Here is an 18,248-nt window from a genome sequence, read left to right as displayed (position 1 = left end):
GAGGGAGGAAGCAGGGAGGAGGGAAGGCAGGGAGAGGAAAGGACGGTACTTCTCTAGTGCGGTCTGTCATGTTTTTTCTCACTGGGGCCACATTAACTGGCATTCCCCTCCTGCGGCCTGGGCCCGCAAGTCAAACCCGAGAGGACTGTGCTCCTGAGCTCTCTGCCCAGCCGGGATGGAGGCCGCAGGGCTGGGTCCAGCACCTGCTTCGGCCATGACTCGCGTGCCCCTCCAGGAGGCAGCAGCTCGGAGGCTCCCTGCAAAAGGGCTTTCAGGGTGAGCACAGTCCCGTACATCCCGAGGGTGGTGGCCACAGTGCTGAGCCCTAAACACATGGGCATCTGTCAAGCCCTCACTCTGCCCGGCACCCCAGCCAAGGCCTTGGTCGGGGGGCCCTCCCCGGGTTTTACTGCACCACGAGCAGCTCCTGCCCCAAGGCGAGTGGCCGGAGGGAGGCAGGAGGTACTGGCGGGTAAATCCGCCCAGGCTCCAGCAGCCCAGGCTCTGGCCACTGCGGTCGTCATCTTGGCCATCTCTCTCTGTGCTGCGGGCACTGTTTCTGAGTCATCGTAAAATCAGAGTTGGGTGAGCTGGTTGTAGTTTTCTGGCTCACAGTGGCAGAAACGACTATTTAAATTGCCTTCACACTGTGTGCCCCCCCCCATCCCAGTGGCACACGGGGCACCCCCGTGCAGAGAACCATTTACTGCGCATGTAGAGTGAGTCAGGCTCCCTGTGGATGGCTTGCATCCATCTCCCATGATCCTTACAGACCTGGAGGGGAGGGGCTTTTCTTCTACCTGTTTAACAGATGAGCAGACTGAGGCCAAAGGAGAGGGAGAAACCTGGGTGGGGCACGTGGCCGGGACTCGGAGGCAGATGGAGCGGATCAACAGGTGCTTGCCCTGGACTGGGGCCGTATCCTGGGTCACCTGAGCTACAGCTGCACCTGGCACCTGCTCAGATGGCTCCCCTCGAGTGCGTTCACATGGGGGTGCAGGCACCTGACTTGACCAGATGCAGACCCTGCCCCCACCCCCACGGGCAGCCAGAGGGAGCTGCTGAACCCCAAGCCAGATGGTGGTGCTCTCCTGCTCAGAACCCAGTGGCTTCCAGCCACCCTGAGAACATCACCCAATGCCTCAGGATGGCTCAGAGCCCCCCGGGATCTGCCCCCGCCTCGGCCCCACTGCCCACCGTAGTCTCCCTGTGGCCACTCCGGCCTCCCTGTCTCAGGAATCCGCCAACCTTGGCCAGGCCTCAGGGCCTCCGCCCTGCCGTTGGGTCTCGCTCACTCCCTGCCCGGCCGCCCACGCACTCCCTCACCCCGTTCAGCCTCTGCTCGACGTGAGAAGCCTTGCCTGGTTGCATCCAGCGAAGTAATAGCCCCCTGACCTTCTCCTTGCTCCCCGAATCTGCTGGGGGCCCTTCGTCGGAGGGTATTATACTCAGTGGTTTATATTGTGCGCCCCGCACTGAAGGTCAGAGCTTTGAGGGCGGGGATTTGCTGTGTATCGCCTGTCACTGAATCCACAACACTTAGATGAGGGCCTGGCAAACGCTAGGTTTCCCTTCACTCGCTGCTACATGCAAGAGCCAACCCCTATTTGCAGATGGCACCGCAGGCTCAGAGCAGAAAGGGGGTTCTGACTTTTGTCCCCTAAACCCCACCATCCATGCGGGCGCTGGCCTTGCTGGCCTTGGGCGGGCCGAGCACCCGTCCCCAATCCCATCGGCCTCCTGGGGGAGAGCCCCGGCGGGCTGCCCACCCTGGATTTTGACCCAGGGCCCCCCCGCACCAGCAAGCAAACTGTTTTCCCTTGTGTGAGTCTAAACTTCCCCATTGGGTAACACGGCTTCAATTCTGCTGAGGGGCACTGGGGACTTCTGGCACTGGGGACCACACTGGCTCCCCTGGGTCACTTGAGCTGGTAATTAGATCCTTTCGCCAAAAGGTGTGACTTAAGACTGAAGACATGGCCTGGAAGCACACATCAGTCCAGCAAGATGCCTGGCCGTGAGCCTCGGTTCAACCGACACTGACAAAGCCCCCACTATGCGCCTGGTGTTTTTCCTTCAAACTCCCATAGCTCCCAGTTGGTCTGGTATCTTCCCTGGGGCATCAGAGACGCCTTACCCCTGGGGTGCCCACCACGGAAGGAGGAGTTTGCCCTCTGCATTCCCACGTCTCCCCTGCCTGTCCATCTCCGAGACTGGCTCTGGCGCCCTGGTCAGGTCAAGCCCAGGACCCTCAGCCCTGACCCCGCTCTCTCCCCCGCCCCCCACAGCCAACCCATCAGGAGCCCTCTTGGCGGTGCTGCCATCCCGCAGCCCCTCTCCGACCACCTCGGCCCAACCCGTCTTTCTTCTCTTGCTCGGACAACGGAGTAATCAATCTCTCTGTTGGTCTCCCAGCCCCACCCCTCCCCTCCTATTGCCCGTCCTCCAGGCAGCAGCCAGAGTAGTTCTAGCAGAGTAGATCAAGCTAGATCATGCAGCCTTTCCCGTTTACTGCTCTCTGGCTCTGAGGTTGTCCACAGCACTTAGAATGAACCCTGATGTCCAGGACCCGTGTCTGGTCCACACCGCCGCCTCCAGACTTCTCTATCCCAGCTGCCCCCGAAATCCACCCTTGACTTCTTAACTACAAGAGCCAATAATTTCCTTTTCTTTTTTTGCTAAAACCAGTCAGGTTTGCTGTTTGCATGCAGCCCACTCTATTATATTAGGCTCCAGAAATGCTTGCTGAAGTTGATTACCATGTCTGTTTTGTTGTTTTGCTCATTTGTTCTCCCCCCCCCCGCCCCCACTCCTCCCTCTTTTCCCCCGAGACACGAGAGGTTACTGTGAAGGGAGCCTGCACAGTGCGTCCGGCTAACGGGGCAGTCCTGGGTCTGACGCTCACGAAGTCCCCACTGTGCCAATGTTCCCTTTGGTCATCAATGAGTTTCTACATAGAGCCTCTCTCTAAAATAGATGTTGGACAGAGAACATCAATTCCATTTCACAGATGGGAGGGCTGAGGCCCAAATGGCTTGCCTAGGTTGCACGGAACACAAGACCGTTCATTTCGGCAAGGACTTCCTCCTCTGGGCATCCAGGCCTGCAACCCAGAAAGGAAAACCTGCATCCTTTCCTGGTCATTAATGCGAGTCGGGCTCTGGGCCAGCCAGGACAGTTCTGGAGCTCCAGCCTTCACAGTTCTACCTCGCAGGCTAGTCCCAGAAAAAAAAAAAATTCCTGCAAAAATATATATTCCTGCCAAGATAGATAGGAGTGCTCTCTTTCACATACAGTGAAATTTTGGGTCCCCTTCATTTTTCCATCTGTTAAACCAATAAAGCAAATACAACTTAGAATGCCAGAAGCTCCCCACAAGAATCCTCTTATCAGCCCAAGGACCCTTCTTCACCGTGGAGAAAGCTGCTTGCTCTTTCATCAGAGGTAAGTAATGCATTGTATTTCCCTCCTTGCTTTGGCTACCAGGAAGCTCAGAGATTAACCTCCGAACTTAACTGCAGTAGTTGGCCTGAACCGGATATTTTTGTTAATAGTGCCTTACCCTTAGCATTCTATTCCTCTGCCTCTGCTTTAATAGCTCAATTTTAAATGTTTTTTATTTGAAGTTCTTCTCAATTTTTTCTGCCACAGGCTGGGTGTAAATAAAGGATTCATGTTTATTTCTGACACTGTCCTCCCCACTTTCCCTATGTCCTTTGCCACTAAATAAACATGTTCCCTCCATTTGGTCTCTCTCTTTATAAAACATGTTTTTGGGGAATGTAAATTGTTTTTAAAAGCTTCCATATGTCAGCCGACTGCTGATTCTTACTGACCCAGGAGGATCTGTACTAATTTGCTTTAACAAACTTATTAACTAGCACATTTCGGGAGGAAGAAACTACACGGCCTTTATGGGATCAGTGAGACAGCCGTGGACCTCTCCGCCAGGGCAGAAAGGAGCCCGTTAGCTGCACGGGGAAGTCGGGGAGATCCGCTGGTCAAGCGTGTTTTCAACACACTGGCGCTGGCCACCGTTTTGTGCCTTCCTGGGGGTTGTCAACAAAAGTTTCTAGCCTCCCAAGGAAAAAGGAAAGACAGAAAAGAGAAAAAGCAGCATCTCTTCCCCCGAGACCAGACACAGGCCATCAAAGACAGCGACTAGGACACGAAACGGGCAGGTGCAAACCTCCAGGTCATTGAAGAACAGGTGCGTGTCTGCAAGGTTGAAGATCATTTCCTCCATCATCAGGCCGAGGCGCACCGACGTCGTGGTGTCCTGGCAGAGAGAAAGGGCAAAGTCACACGGCAGCGGGCTCCCCCGTCCCATCCCGTCGGTGCTGATGGGCCCACACGCGGCCTGGGCTGTGTCACCCTGTGGGCTCAGGGCGAGGATGCTGTACAGCTCCTGAAATGCCACTTCTGGGTGTCCCTGATTTCTGTTTGCCTCTTTAGAACTGCAGTCCCCCCCAAACACGCCTGCAACGCAACTGTGTTCAGTGTTGCCGGGTTCCGGAATGCGGCAATCTTGGAGGGCCCCTCGGCCGAGGTGTTTTCAAAGGTTCCCTCCAGCCTTCCTGCTTCCCGGGAGGCCTGGGAGACGGCAGGGGACACGCTGTGGACTATGTAAACCCGCCCTTGCGAGCTGGCCCGTTGATTCTCTCTCTATGACAGTCTCTACGGATGCTGTCTTACTCCTCCTGACACACGAAGTCCGTCTAACAAACAGATTAATCACAAAAATGAGCACACAGGGGCGCCCAGGGGGTCGCAGTCAGTTAAGAGTCTGACTCTTGATCTCTCTCAGGTCATGATCTCATGGTTCTTGCGATAGAGCCCCGTGTCAGGCTCTGTGAGCCTGCTTGGGATGCTCTCTCTCTCCCTCGCTCTCTCCCCTTCCCCTTCTCTCTCTCTCAAGAATAAATATTTTTAATTATGCTTATTTATTTTTGAGAGAGAGAGAGAAAGAGAGAGAGAGAGAGCACACAAATGGGGGTGGGGCAGAGAGGGAGGGAGACACAGAATCCGAAGCAGGCTCCAGCACAGAGCCCGACGCGGGGCTCAAACCCACGAATGTGAGATCATGACCTGAGCCAAAGTCAGACGCTTAACTGACTGAGCCACCCAGTCGCCCCTCTCTCAAGAATAAGGAAATAAATTTGAAAGAAAAGATGAGCACACAAACTAAACCCCATTATGGTCCATCCATACCCTGGAAAATGAGGCCACTTCATTAAAAAAGTGAAGTCCTCCTAGAATCACTTGACCCTGCCTCCATGGTACTCAGCAACCAAGGCCGACCGCACGTTACGTGTGAAGCCCAGCTGTGCGCTGACACCTTCTTTCTCCCTCTCTCTCCTTCCTATACCTGCTGAGGCAGACTGCGCTGCTGATCACCCGTCTTTGGGCCCCTTCCTGGAGACCTCTGGCCTGTGGGAGGGGGATCCTCACTGGGGGTTGGTACCCTACCCCCATGGGCAGTCTGGCCTGCTGCCTATTTGTGAGTGGCTTATGAGCTAAGAACAACTTTTTACATTTTTAAAAAAAATTTTTAATGTTTTTTTAAAATTTATTTTTGATACAGAGAGAGACAGAGCATGAGAGGGGGAGGGGCAGAGAGAGAAGGAGACACAAAACCGGAAGCAGGCTCCAGGCTCTGAGCTAGCTGTCAGCACAGAGCCTGATGCGGGGCTCGAACCCACGAACGCGAGATCTGACCTGAGCCGAAGCTGGAGGCTTACCCGACTGAGCCACCCAGGCGCCCCTACATTTAAAAAAAGTTTATTTGAGAGAGAGAGAGCACGCATACCAGGGAGGGGCAGAGAGAGTGGAAGACAGAGGGTCCAAGGCGGGCTCCATGCTGATAGTAGTGAGCCTGACGCAGGGCTTGAACCCATGAACTGCGAGATCATGACCTGAGCTGAAGTCGGATGCTCAACCCTAGGAGCCCCGGCTTTTTTTTTTTTTACATTTTTAAGGAGTTTATTATGTTGTCTGTGGTTGCTTTTGCATTCTGAAGGCAGTGGTGAGCAGAGCCTGAGATATTTGCTATCTGACCCTTTGCAGGAACTGTCGGCCGGCCCCGGATATATGCCCTCCCTGCTGAACTCAGATGTGACCATGCGACTTGTGTTGGCAGAAGTCATGCTTCATTTCTGGTCAGAGCTTTCAGAGCGAGTGCATGGTTGGCCAGGCTCTCTCTTCCCAGCCGATAAGACTAAATGTTCGAGAGGCCAGAGGGTGTGGTCAGAGCTGCAGCAGATCAGAATGGGCACGTATACCATGAAAGAGAAGTGGATGAGCTGTGGGGGGTGTTTGTTACTGCAGCATCACCTCACCCGGCCTACCTGATACACATGAAAAATACTCAGCACCACAGCTCTCCACTCTGGCTGAACACCGGCACGACTAAGAGCATTCAAAAATCCTGACGCTAGGGGGCGCCCGGGGGCTCATCAGTTAAGCGTTCAACTTCGGCTCAGGTCATGATCTCGCGGTTCGTGAGTTCAAGTCCGAGTCGGGCTCTGTGCTGACAGCTCGGGGCCTGGAGCCTGCTTCGGATTCTGTCTCCCTCCCTCTCTCTCTGCCCCTCCACTGCTCACACGCTTCTCTGTCTCAAGAATAAATAAACATTAAAAACCAAACAAAACAACAAAAATCTTGACGCTCAAGGCCCCACTGCAGACCAATAAAATCATTGTTTCTGAGGGTGGGGTCCAGGCGTCAGGAATGTTTACAGCCCCCTACCTGATTCCAACATGCAGTCAAGGTTAAAGGATCTAAAAGGATCTGCAACACTTAGCGACATTCCTGGTTCATATCTATTAAGGGCTTTCTCTGCACCACTTTACAAACGAGTCCTTTTGATTCCCACAGACACTTAGAAGTTGAACATTATTATCTTCCCATTTTACAGATGAGAAAACGGAGGCCCCAGACGGTGAGGTAACTGGCTCAAAGCCCTGCAGCTAGTGAGTGCTGGGATTTGAACCCACATCGTGTGGCATTAGAGCAAAACCGCTTCTGAGGAGGGCTTGGGGGGGGCGGGGCTTGAAGGAGGCACGCAGGGGCCCCTGTGCTGTCACTCTGCACCCTCCTTTCCCTGTTTGAACATTTCACCGGGAGGCTGTATCACCTCTATTACAAAAATAAATAATTAACACGTAAACCCTTCTTGACCCTTAGAGAAAACGGGAAAAACACGTCGCTGGTGATGTCAGCCTCACACGCGGAACTGTGAAGACGAGCCCAGGCGCACAGCCAGTAGGTGAAACACCTCATCAGGGCCCCCAAAACCAAAGCTAAGCGCGCTGGGTCCTGGCCGGAGGCGGTGGGCGGAGCACTCAGTGAGAAGTGAAGAGTAGATGAGGAAAACAAACGTCCCAGGGCCAAGCAGAGGATCACGGTGTGACCGGGAAAGGGTTTTGGGGGTGTTTGCACACATTACTCATCCCCGAGCCGGTTTACGTCTGCCTGACTGCACGTCCCTTCTTGGCGAGGCCGTGCACCTGACCGCGGATAAGCACCCTAGCCCTCGCCGCGCTAGACAAGACAGGGGACGCGGCCATCTGCGCTCGGCCGCTGGAAGGGTTTAGGTAGAGAAATGTCAGCCCCCAGGCCAGCACAGAAAACAGGAAAATCATTGTCTATGGAACGGTCTGTCTGTAAAAAGTATTTTGCAAATACTCTATGGAGAAAGCTGGGGTTCCATCCTATTGCAACTGGCAGGCGGGGAGAGAAAATCTGCAGGTGCGATGGGGCCAGGGCGAGAGAGGAGAGCTAGGTTCTCATGATCTGGCATGGGGGGCCAGGGCGCATGCCTAAAAGAGGAAAAAAATATCTAGAAGTAGTACTGGAAGCAGGCTACTTAGAAGTTTGGAGGGGAGTACCAGAAGAATCAGCAAGAGTAGAAAGTTCTCTGGGCAGAAAGAAAGGGTGTGGTGGGGTCCACTGGGGACGGCTGTTTTTCATAGGGCTTTCCGTTGTAGAACTAGGTGACTTTTTAACTACATGCATATACTTCCTGGATTAAAAAAAACTAAATTAAAATAAAAGGGAACACGGAGCACCTGGATGGTTCAGTCGGCTGAGCATCTGACTCTTGGTGTCAGTTCAGATCCAGATCTCATGATTCAGTTTGTAAGTTTGGGCCCTGCATCGGGCTCCTTGCAGAGCCTGCTTGGGATTCTTTCTCTCTCCCTGTCTCTCTGCCTCTCCCCTGCTCGCACGCTCTCTCAAAAAAAGAAACTTAAAAAAAAAAAAAGGGAACATATTTAGTAATTCCACTTCTCCTCTACTTTAGAGAAAAGCCCATACATATGAATTAGGGACATGTAAAAAGATAGAGTTGTTAGTAAATAGCAAAAGATTGAACAATTTAGCTGTCCGGCCAAAGGTGACCAGAAAAATAAGATGCGGCATATGCATTTGGTGGAAAACTAGATGTGGACATGAAGCACATCTCTGCGTATTAACATGGACCCCCCTCCCAATAATACTGAGTGAAAGCAACAGTTTTCTTAAAGTTATATACTGTATGTTATTAGCATTTACTAGAAACACATAAAATGCTACTACATATTTTCCATAGGCACTTACATATTTATAAATATCTGAGAGGATGTACCAGAGTCCAAACAGTAACTACCTCTGGAAATCAGAGAACGGGGGACAGGAATTAAATAAAGGTAAGGATGAAAGTGAATTTTAACACGAGCTACAATATTCTAAAATGTTTTGAAGGAGAAAGGATTCACATACAATATAATTAAAAATTAAAACAAGATTTTAAAGATACTCAAATGTTCTAATGAGAACCTTTATTTAAAAAAACTTTTTTTACGTTTATTTTTGAGACAGAAACAGAGCACAAGTGGGGGAGGGGCAGAGAGAGAGGGAGACACAGAATCTGAAGCAGGCTCCAGGTTCCAAGCTGTCAGCACAGAGCCCGACGGGGCTCTAAACCAAGAACCAGGAGATCATGACCTGAGCCGAGGTCAGAAGCACCGCCTGAGCCCCCCAGGCGCCCCTGAGAAGAACCCTTAGAAAACCATTATTCCTTGATGATTCTCTTTGTTGCAGATTTTCCTAAAATCTGCTTAGATGCTGCCTGAAGACTGTTTTGAACTCCACTGGTGGGACCTCTTTCCAATGAATTTGATAAAAACTACTGGAGGAAGGGTAGAAAAGTCTGGAATAGCCCAAGAAAAGCACAACTGTTTAGTCGCACAGAGTGTGACCCTGGGCCAGACCACTCTATCCAAGTAGAAAAGGTCTTTTTTTTTTTTTTTTTTTGGATTGCAAAGACTGAGAAACTAAGAAAAAATATTTGGTGGCGACTCAGCATTAATGAGTGTGAAACAAACCCGGGTGAGGGCAGGAGGAAAGCCACTGTTTTTCTCTTGTGTCACCTGCTGAACACGCCCCCACAGACTCACAGACACACCACCCTGGCCTGTCGGCTTCCGTCACCCTGTGCGGCTTGGAGGGGGGCTCCTGTTTCTGATCTAGCAAGTCTCCTCGGCAAAATAAAGCCTAAAATATGGAAGCCTTCATGCCATGTTCTTCAGCTCCTAACAGGCCACCGACCCATTCAAACCCTCTGTCACCCAGGGCAGTGGTGAGGTTTAAATGAAATAGCACATGGGGACACACAGCATTGTATACAGCAGGTGCTCCATAAGCACTCATTGTCAAAACTCCCAATCCACTTCCTTGAACACTGAAGTAAAAAGCTAGCAGAAACACCTCAAATCAGATGATACTTTATGAAAACCACTTAAAAAATATTTTTTAATGTTTATTTTTGAGAGAGACAGAGTGCAAGTGGAGGGGGGGCAGAGAGAGAGGAGACACAGACTCCGAAGACGGGCTCCAGGCTCTGAGCCGTCAGTACAGGGACTGATGCGGCGCTCGAACCCAGAACCGTGAGATCATGACCTGAGCTGAAGTCGGATGCTTAACTGACTGAGCCCCCCAGGCGCCCCCAAAGCCCGTTCTTAATCACTACATCCTCTTTGGATTAAAAAAAAGTCATCTTGCTTAGGTTAATGTCCTCAATCAGCAACAGCAGAAACAGATTGTTTTCTTAAAATGATCAATTTAAACCAGAAGGGAGAACTGAGAAAAGGGATTGTTTTTTCCAAAACAGGCTTTAGTCCAAGCCTTGTCCCCCAAAGGACCGGGGTGGGAGGGTTTCATAGCCCAGCCCGGCCAGAGCCAGAATGACTTGCTCAGAGATCATTTGTGGCCACTGGGGGCCGCAGAGGTCCGGCCCCAGGACGTTAGCTGTAACTCCTGGTAAAAGGGCACCTCCTCACCCCTGGGGTGGCTGAGCTGGTGGTACCGAGGCTGGAGTATCTGTTGCCAATGGGCAGGGCCTAACCTGACAACAGCGCACACAGATTCCTACGAGATTATTTGGGGACTGGACCCCACTGTTCCTGAAGTCTGAGCAGATCCATTTTCCTTTTTGGCCTAAACTGATGTGTGTTGAGTTTTCATCACTTAGAATCTAAAACTCAGTTTCTGACTCTGCTTGCCACCTCCCCATGACTGTGCACTTTAGAATGTCTAAATGTCTTCCCTTCTGATGGCACCTCTGACAGCCCAAGATGATATACATCAAGGTCAGGGTTACTGTCTGGTCTTAAAGCATCAATTTCTCCTTCACACAAGCACTGCCTAACGATGCAAATGGCGACCACACACTGCCTCTACCTTCACAAGGTGTCCATGCACGTGGCCACAGGCAAGGAGCTCCACGAAGCAAGATCACTGAGAGTATCAATTATGGAGTTATTGGGACCCGAGTTCAAATCCCAAGGCTGCCATTCCTTAGGGACGTGACCTTGGGTGAGATGGTCCCCCTCTCCGGGCCTCAGTTTCCTCGTCCGAACACAAGCAGTGAGTGCGTCCCAGGGCCCCTACAGGACAAGGCGTGTGCTATCACCTGCTCCTGGTGCGTGGGTATTATTAGCAAAAAGCGGCAGGCTCCAGAATCTTCCATTAGAATCTTCCCGGCTTGGAAATTCCCGTGCAATCGTTTGACCTGGTATTTTCCAAATCATGGCCATTCTCATAACACCTTTGCAAGGTCTGTCCCAGCGCAGAGCGACCGTGTTAACATTTTCCGTTGATTCAGCTACCCGTGCCCGCCGTTTTGCTTTTTTTTCTTTAACTTAAACGCATTTAGTTTAGAAATAAACGTGTTACCATATGTAATTGGCAAATCTGTTCCACTCACCCTCACTGGAAGGTAAACACGAAGATGAGCAGAGGCTTCGGGTCCCTGGGGCTGCTTGTTTCAGCTGCTAGAGGCCACGGACACTCCCCGGTGCGCCCCTCCCCCAACTTCCTCCTTCCGACCTCATAGCTCCTACTACGCACACTCGGATCTCCTGCTCCCTCTTGTAAGGACCCTTGCGGTCACACTGGGGCCACTCGATCACACCTGCCACAGAAGGTAACAGTCACAGGTCCTGGGGACTGGGGTGCAGACATCCGCCAGGGGCCACTGGTCTGCCGTCCACGTCAACCAATGACAACATTACAACCTGCCGCTCTTCTGGGTGCTTGGTCTCACACACCAGGTTTGGAGGCGTGGTTCTCTGGAGAGGCGGCCATCCTCCGAGGCAGGTTTTGGTGGTTATAGTAATTGGGGAGGGGGGAGCGGCATATGGGAGTGCGTGATATATAGTGTGATACCTAATAGGAAATATATATTTGGTTTTTGTGCCCTTTCTGGCCCCTAAAGCCCTGGAATTTCCCAGGGATGAGAGAAACAGGGTGAGCTGGGTGTCTGGTTAATCAGGACCAGCCTCTTTCAATCACAAAGAGCTTATGTTAATGAAGTGACTTTTGGAAGGGCCCTAAAGCAGCGGTGGGGAAACCATGGGAAATCAATAAGTGAGTAGAGGGTTGGAGCTTTTCAGCCCCTTGACCTCCAGGGAGAGCTAGAGGTCAAGGAGAGGTTGAGTTCAATCACCAACGGCCAATGATGTCATCAATCAAGCCGAAGTGAAGAGAAAACCCCAGTTCTACTAGTACGGCCGGCTCCGGAGCTTCTGCTCTTAAATGCAAATCCTTTTAAAGTTTTCAAAAAATTTTATTTTGATGGGGAGACAGAGAAGGAGAGGGAGAGAGAGAGAAAGCACATATGTGCATGCAAGCAAGGTAGGGGCAGAAAGAGAGGGAGAGAGAGAGAATCCCAAGCAGGCTCTGCACGGTCAGCACAGAGCCTGATGCGGGGCTTGAACTCACGAACTATGAGATCAGGACCTGAGCTGAAACCAAGAGTCTGAGGGTTAGCCGACTGAGCCACCCTGGCGCCCTGAGGTATTTATTTTAAAAAAGGGGATTTGAAAAAAAATAAATAAGGGGCTTTGAAAAAATAAATTAAAAAGGGCTTTGAAAAAATAAATAAAAAGGGGGTTTGGATGAGGTGATAGAGTTGAAATCTGCTGTAGGAAAATCCAGCAGCGACGCAGGGACCCAAATCCTGAAACCAAGTGCACTGCTCTGTGTACTGTCCCTACTCGGGTAGGGAAGTGAGGGGAGGCCACGTTGGACAGGCTCCGTGTCCGCTGGCTCAGCCAGGCCCCAGGTCCTCACGTTCCGTATTTCACCTTGTATCTGAGGAAACCAAAGAAGCCGTGTCCTCACTCCAAGGGGGAAGCACGGAGGTGAGTCACTCGGATTCCGTCCTGGACCCCCACACACCTGACACCGTCCAGAAGAACTGAGCTTGAGGACAGTGGCTTCCAACGAATCTCGGTGGACACTGGCGTCCATTCCCTGCCTTCGGTGGTTCATGGAGCAACACTTGCTGTTCTCCTGACTCTCGCCTTTGAAGCACCCCTGCCCTGGATTTCCTGAAGGAACACGCACCCTGAACCCCCTTCCAGTGTAAACGACGGGGAGGCTCACCTCTCCTGTTCTGAGTCTCCCGGACATGCGTCTGCTACATTCGGTCACTCACACTCTTCAGCAAAGTCTGCTCTGCTTCCTCCTGGCTCGTGTTTGATTTCTATCCTGCATGAAGCCAGAGCTCTCCTGGCGGGGCCTGCAGGACCCCCTCTCCGTCCTTGGGCAGGGAGGCGTGGGGGAGGAGCGCGCAGAGCACATGTGATTGTGATTCACAAATGCACCGAGAGCCTCAGGACTTCCTTTTGTCCTTATGCCTCAGTTTCCCCATTTCTTGAAAAGCGAGGGATTAAGAGAGATTTCCTCCAATAATCATTGTCAGAGCTTTCCTGCTTTTCCAGTGGCAGCTACCTGCTAGGCCTGGGCTGAGTGCTTTACCTTATTTCCAAGGGGCCTTTAGTCCCTCACCAAGAGAGAGAGATGGCGGGGGAAGAAAGGAACAAGTATGTCTGTGCGCTGGGCTACAGATAGAGACACAGAGCTTCCCCTCTCCCCCAGGGCTGTAGTCTATAAGGCAGCCAGAGGGCCCTCTTTCAGACAAATTTCAGGGGCGCCTGGGCAGCTCAGTCGGTTAAGCGTCTGACTTCGGCTCAGGTCATGATCTCACAGTTTGTGGGTTCAAGCCCCTCATCAGGGTCTGTGCTGACAGCTCAGAGCCTGGAGCCTGTTTCAGATTCCGTGTCTCCTCTCTCTGCTCTTCCCCTGTTCATACTCTGTCTCTCTTTATGTGTCTCTCAAAAATAAATAAAATGTTAAAAAAAGACAAATTTCGGAGCTGTTCTTCCTCATTTAAAATCCATTAGCTAACATCTTTCAGTGACCACCATCAACTTTTCCTCTCCAACCGGCCTCTCTGCTCCCTGAACTTGCCAAACCGGCTCCTGCCACAGGGCCTTTGCACAAGTGGTTCCCTCTGCCTGGAGTTTCCTTTCCTGCTTTCATGGCTGGCTCCTTCATGACATTCAGTTCCCATTACCAGTGCCAGGCCGTCCCCGAGCATTCCATCTAAAAGGACCCAGATGCCAACCACCCCCTCACTCTACATCTCTTACCCTGTTACAGTTTTTAACAGCATTTATCACGATCTGGAATGACCTTTCTTATTTACGATTTTTGGCGCTTCTCCCTCAACCAGAAGGCAAGTTCTGTGAGAGCGACCGCTATGGCCCCCGAGCCCGGAACACAGCCCAGTGAACAGCAGGTGCTCAGGCAGATTAGTTTCCAAATGCATGTACGCGTGTCTGTGCGCTTTACATGCAGTACCACATTTCCTCCTCAAATCATCTTTCCCCTATTTTACAGATAAATCAAGACGCAAGGTGACGACGTGACTTGTCCAGGATCACTAAAAAGCAGCAGAGTTGGGATTCAAACTCATGACTCTCCAACCAAGAAAGCAAAATCTTAAGCACTGAACTCATGGACTGCGTCTTCACAGGAACGAATAACTTATTAAAGTATCTTATTGCGGGGGGAAGGGGCTTAAGGCAGATTATAATCAGGTTTTTCTTTTTGTAAAAGCCGGGTTTAAAACTGTCGATGTCTACTTTTAATGAAATACATGGTCCGTTTAATTAAATTACACTTGCAAAGTTGGGAGAAATGACAGGCAGCTGCCGTGTAAAGATGGGGCCGGACCCTTTGCTCAGGTCTCAGGCTGGCTTTCCTTTCTAATAACGGCTGGGCTTCAGGAGGATGAAAGGAGGGCTCAGGGGTGGGAAAGAAGGCTCTCCCCTTATTACCTCTGGGCATTTGTGCCTCTCATTTCCTGGACTTGATATGGAAAAGCAAAGTTCCCCGTAAATCCCTCATTTCTGAGCTGCCCCCTCCCTGCCCTGAGGGCCAGGCCTGGGGAACCAGACACCTTGGCTGAGATTGGAAATCAGATCACTTTAGCCGCCGCTGACAGGCTCCGAGTCCTTTCTGTGCCCCCAGCCCCCCCCCCCACTCTTTGGCACCCCGTAACTTTTTAGGATGTCACTGTGGGAGTCAAAACAAAGGGTGCTGCGGAAAGACCCCTTTTGGTAACCAGCTTTAGGGCCTCTTTGATCCATTCATGGTTATCACATGCGACGCCTCCAGAAGCGTTTTCCTGAAGCTAACCAACCACCCACCAAACAAAACCAACTCTGTGCGCGCTGTGCTGTTCTCACGGTGGCCCAAGCTCGGTGGTTCCCAGGTGATGTCGGTTCGCTCCTCATCAGGAGGGGCTTGGGGGCAGTGCCATGGTCAGGGCCTGCAGCTCAGGACAGGGACACCTGCAGCCTATGCTCCAAGATGCTTGGATTCTGACGTCCTAAAGGCTGGCCCCCGTTTCAGTCTCTGAGCAGACCCAGTGCCCGACGCAGCTCCCCCGGACTGCCGGCCTGACCCTCTTACTCCAAGCACATCCTCGGACTCTTCCCAGGGGAGTGACGTCTTGGTGGGGTTTGTGGACCCTTCACTTAGCACAGAGCCTCTTGGATGGTGAAATTAGTCAACTCTGCTTCACACTCCTCGCAAGGCATTTTCTTTAAAAAATTTTTTTAATGTCTTATTTTTTTCATTTTTTTAGAAAAATGTTTTATTTTTGAGAGAGAGAGAAAGAGAGAGAGGGAGCCAGCGCGAGCAGGGAAGGGACAGAATCGGAAGCAGGCTCCAGGCTCTGAGCTAGCTATAAGCACAGAGCCCGACGCAGGGCTCAAACCCACAAGCCATGAGATGGTGACCTGAGCCGAAGTTGGACACCCAACCGACTGAGCCACCCAGGCGCCCCAGTCACAAGGCATTTTCTTAAAGAAACGTGTAATGAATCGAGGTAGATGTTTGGGACTCTGGGAAGGGGTCTTCAAATATTCGTGCATCAGTCACAAATGGTGGGTTCCGAACTCTTAGGATCTTACATGAGTTTCTGAAAAACTTCTGGTAACATGGTTAACAGCCCAAATCACTAATTAACCTAATTAACTAAGTATAAGCAATGTAAATAAGGGGCGCCTGGGTGGCTCAGTTGGTCGAGTGTCCAGCTCTTAATTTCGGCTCAGGTCCTGATCTCATGGTTCGTGAGATCAAGCCCCGTGTCAGGCTCTGCGCTGACAGCACAGAGCCTGCTGGGGATCCTCTCTCCCTCTCCCTCTGCATTTGCCCTGCTTGCTCTCTTTCTCCAAAAAAAAAAAAACCCAAAAAACAAAACACCAACAAAAAAAAGGCAATGTAAGGGCACCTGGATGGTGCAGTCGGTTGAGCATCTGACTTCAGCTCAGGTCATGATCTCACGGTTCGTGAGTTTGAGCCCCACGTCAGGTTCTGTGCCAACAGCTCGGAGCCTGGAGCCTGTTTCAGATTCTGTGTCTCCCTCTCTCTCTGACCCTCCCCGCTTGTGTTCTCTCTCTCTCCCCAAAATAAATACAGACAAAAAAAATTTTTTTAAAAGCAATGTAACGAAATCCAACTAGTAGGTCCCCTAAAAAACTACTTTTGTGTGTTCACAAATGTCTAGCAGGAACAAAATGAGGATTCCATGGATGAGGCTTTTTCATCCTTGGCACTGCTGATGTTTTGAGCCAGATTGATTTGTCTCCGGGGCCTGCCGTCCACTGCAGGGTACTGAGGAGCCCCCCTGGCCTCTAGATGCCAGTACTACCCCTCGCCCAGATGTGACAACCGGAAATGTCTCCAGACTTTGCCACGTGTACCCGGGAGGCAACACTGTCATCAGTAGAGAACTGTTGCTCTAAGTCATTAAAAAATAATGAAAAGACTTAGTCCTTTGTGTTCAATCAGCTTTGTGTTTATAGAGTGGGCAACCTTATTAATGAAACTAGCTTTCTAACTAATGATGAGCTACATTAAATGAAAATCTCAGGGCACCTGGGTGGCTCAGCTAGTTGATGGTCTGACTCTTGAGTTTAGCTCAGGTCCTGATCCCAGGGTCTTGGGGCAGATCTCTGCACTGGGCTCCGCGCTGAGCGTGGAGCCTGCTGAGGAGTCTCTCTCTCTCTCCCTCTGCTTCTCTCTCTTTAGAATAAAGTAAAAAAAAACCCAAAACTCAGTCTCCCAACGAGCTGAGTGAAAGGTGCCACTTTCCTGTCCCAAAGAGCAGTGTCGATCCAGCAGTTCAGAACCATCAGGTCAGCCGGACATCTGCCTACAAACCTGTGTGCGATCCAGACTCTGCCCTTCCTAACCAGAAGGTGTGTGACTTTGGACACATCGCTGTGCCCGTTTCCTGTCTGTGTGACGTGGGGGTGACCACAGCACCTGTCTCCTAAACTGATGAGGAGTCAGTGAGCGGATGCACGGAAGGCACTTTAGACGGGTGCCAGGGTGGGGACAGCTCCGCCTTGGGCTCGTCCTTCTACTTCTCAGAATCACTTTTCCGGGGCCTCGCTGGCCACACCCAGCATCGCCTCGGCTGTCACCCGGAGGGGAGGCCAAGGCAGACACGGGGGGGGGGGGGGGGGCTGGCTTGGCATTTTGTGGTCCCGGCCCTCCCTGACGGCAGCCTCGAGCCAGGCTGGTGTCTGGCGGGGACCCTGTCTGGGCTTGCAGACTTGTGCGGCGCAGCGCAGACTCGCCCCCGCTGCAGACGGTCCACAAACACAGGCCTTGCTTTCCTTCCGGGTCTATTAGCCTGACATCCCAGACTCAGGACAACGCGTCTCTACACCAGTTCTGGGGCCTCTCCCCGACTTTGAAAGGAAAAAAAAAGCACAAACATGCAAAACCAATCAAAGCCATCACACCCTGCAAGCCAACTGGGCCTTTAAAAAAAATCACTGCCAAGTAGCTGTTTACAGGCTGAACAAATAATTACTGTACCACAAAGCAGAAAAGTATTAATTAAAGCTATTCATTAAACCAGCCCCACTTTTCTGTGGGGCTTATCGAGTGGAGGTGTCAGCCAGAGGTTAGGGACGGATTAGCACACAATGGAAGGCTTTGCCAGTTAAATCTCCTCCTTGTGGTTTGGTTTTAATAATAAAGTTGTCATTAAAAGAAAGAATTTAATGATTTTAATTGGGTTTAATTACTTGGAAACTCCTGGAAAACAGATCAGCGTGTTTAAAAGAGGAAGACAAGAAAATGATGGCTGTAAAGAAAAAATAGTTCGATTCGCATGTTCAAACAGTGAAGTTAAAAAAAAAACACCCAACAATGTGGCTTCTTTGGCAGTTTTACAAGAGAACACAGAACACAGAAGAGATCTTCTTAGCTCGGCAAGTGGGTCTATTTGTACTGACAAGAACGTTACCCAAAAAACTGCAGGATAAATCCTGTCACCGCTGAGTCACACGGGAGCCAAACTGACTACAAATGCTGAAATCGTGGTCACACCTAAGAGA

The 18,248-nt window shown here is 51.2% G+C and overlaps 1 protein-coding gene across 1 annotated transcript in view; it reads right to left on the bottom strand.

The window, feature by feature from the left end:
• EYA2 (EYA transcriptional coactivator and phosphatase 2) overlaps nucleotides 1-18,248 on the bottom strand; it is a 204,184-nt gene that overhangs the window by 35,860 nt on the left and 150,076 nt on the right. Inside the window, exon 10 of the mRNA XM_029918473.1 lies at nucleotides 4,190-4,279. Coding sequence (XP_029774333.1) covers nucleotides 4,190-4,279 — 90 coding nt within the window. The remainder of the gene's footprint in view (nucleotides 1-4,189; nucleotides 4,280-18,248) is intronic.

Source organism: Suricata suricatta, chromosome 12 (assembly GCF_006229205.1).
Source record: "Suricata suricatta isolate VVHF042 chromosome 12, meerkat_22Aug2017_6uvM2_HiC, whole genome shotgun sequence".
Taxonomy (NCBI): domain Eukaryota; kingdom Metazoa; phylum Chordata; class Mammalia; order Carnivora; family Herpestidae; genus Suricata; species Suricata suricatta.
This window is presented reverse-complemented; position numbering and strand designations above follow the sequence as displayed.